The 1,917-nt window shown below is 40.2% G+C and overlaps 1 protein-coding gene across 1 annotated transcript in view; it reads right to left on the reverse strand.

Annotated features, from left to right (window-relative positions):
- Window positions 1–564: 564 nt before the first annotated feature.
- The window catches only part of setd7 (SET domain containing 7, histone lysine methyltransferase), a 14,779-nt gene continuing 13,426 nt past the window's right edge, over window positions 565–1,917 (reverse strand). The window contains exon 8 of the mRNA XM_015023369.1: window positions 565–1,279. Coding sequence (XP_014878855.1) covers window positions 1,108–1,279 — 172 coding nt within the window. The 3' untranslated portion in view covers window positions 565–1,107. The remainder of the gene's footprint in view (window positions 1,280–1,917) is intronic.

The following is a 1,917-nucleotide window of genomic DNA, read 5'->3' on the forward strand; positions in this document are numbered from 1 at the left end:
CTCCTGGAGATGTAACGTCAACGCCGTAAGTGCAAAGAGCCCATTAGTGTACAAATATTGCGGCACACAACATGTGCAGCTGATGGGACCAAAGCTGGTATCTGACAGTTCATGATTTGGAAATGGTTTAAAATCTTTGACATCGAGGCAAATCTAGCCAACACCAAACAAAGACATTTTTCAACATAATTTAAGATTTCTGAAAATTTTATTTTACTTCTGAAAAAACTTTGTGACCTTTTATAACCAAATGCACTTGAGCTTAAGATCACAAACTGATGGCTAAAAATTCTCCAGAATTTTCTTCTTGTGAGCAGAACTGAGGGTTCTATAACTAGCAAACGATCCAGAATCTGGAAGCAGCAAAGCGACCAGACCACTATGCTGCCACCACCACCATATGGGACCATTTGTTCTTTTCCTGAAATACTTTGGCTCAAGTCTTGAAGTTACTTTTGTTTTTAGACTGAAGAATCAAAGAACAGCAGGCTAAAAATAAAAGGAACTTTAAAACTTAATCACAATGAGTTTCAGTGAAAGAAAAGAAAATTGAAAAAAGAAGCATTGGAATGGATATGGTTTGGTTTATTTTGGGGCGATTCATTATTTGGGGTGTACAGATTTTGAAAGCTAAATTCTTTCATGTGTAGCAGAAAGTCCACACATTTCTTCTGAGTCCTTCACAAACATAATTCGCGTAACTTTTAATAAATACAATAATCACTAACATATTTCACATGTCAAGTCAACAGACATGTTAAGGCAATGTAAGTCTGGGCAGGAGGTAAGATCTACAATAAACACCTAAACAGAGTCCAGTCGTGTAAATTGACCTAATGAAAACGACGGGTTTCCATGACGTCTAGAAGCACCAGTGATGAACATGTGAATCTTAAAACATGAGATGAAGCAGCACTTCCAGTCAGAACAACGACCTCTAAGATCACTTGGTTTCTTGCATAGTTCTTGTGTCGCTCTGGTCAAAGCAGTTTGGAAGGTTGGCAGCTACAGCAGTGCTCCAGGAGTTTTATGAAGTGGCAGCTCCAGTTTGGGACTTGGGGATTTTGGGGGTCTTCCTCTGGGTTTTCAGTGGCTCACAGGAGCTGCCTATCTTTGTTGGAAAACCTCAAGCTCATGTTTGTACCAATCAGGAGCCTCCAGGCCGTTTTTCCCCAACGACTCATGATCGTAACCATAGGCAACTGTGAGCTCTTCGTCTTTCTGCACAGCCTTGAGTGTTCGGATGCACTTAATCGGTCCAAAACGAGGGTGGAGAAACCTGAGCAGAGAGACAGACGTACATAAGAAACAAACTGAAAATGCAAAAAGATAACATACTGGAACAACGGACATTTCCTAGTTGCTATAGATAACAAACCAAGATTGTATCCAACATGGATTGCACTTTATAGCAGTTCTATTCCTAGAGAAGTGTTGACTGTGGTCTGATCTGGTGTTTGGGTTCTAGACCTCTAAACGGTGTCTCACTCTGGGCCAGTAGGACACAATCATGGGGGGGACAGTTGAGTGGACATGTCCAGAAGATAGTCATGGACAGGGAGGGGAGGACACAACGGTTATTCCTGAAGGAGCTGCCTGTTCAGAGAATTTTGTATGTAAACACAGACAAAAAAGTATTTTTACCGTATTCCAATTGTTTGACTCATGTAACAGAAAACCTCCTTACATGTGGGATATGCAATCACAGCTCCACAACACAATTTCAATTTAAACAGAAATATATATATATTTCACCGCCATCAACAACGTGGAAGTAATAATCCTCATAACTTCTCCCACTGCTTATTTTGTGAGTGTGTGTGTGTGTGTGAGCGGAAAGTGTGTGCTGTAGCACAAGAGGCTGCATTGTAAAGGGATGTTACAATGTCTTTATTGAATATATATATATATATATAT

This window comes from Poecilia latipinna, unplaced genomic scaffold (assembly GCF_001443285.1).
Source record: "Poecilia latipinna isolate Pla-1442-1.1 unplaced genomic scaffold, P_latipinna-1.0 Scaffold3288, whole genome shotgun sequence".
Classification (NCBI taxonomy): Eukaryota; Metazoa; Chordata; class Actinopteri; order Cyprinodontiformes; family Poeciliidae; genus Poecilia; species Poecilia latipinna.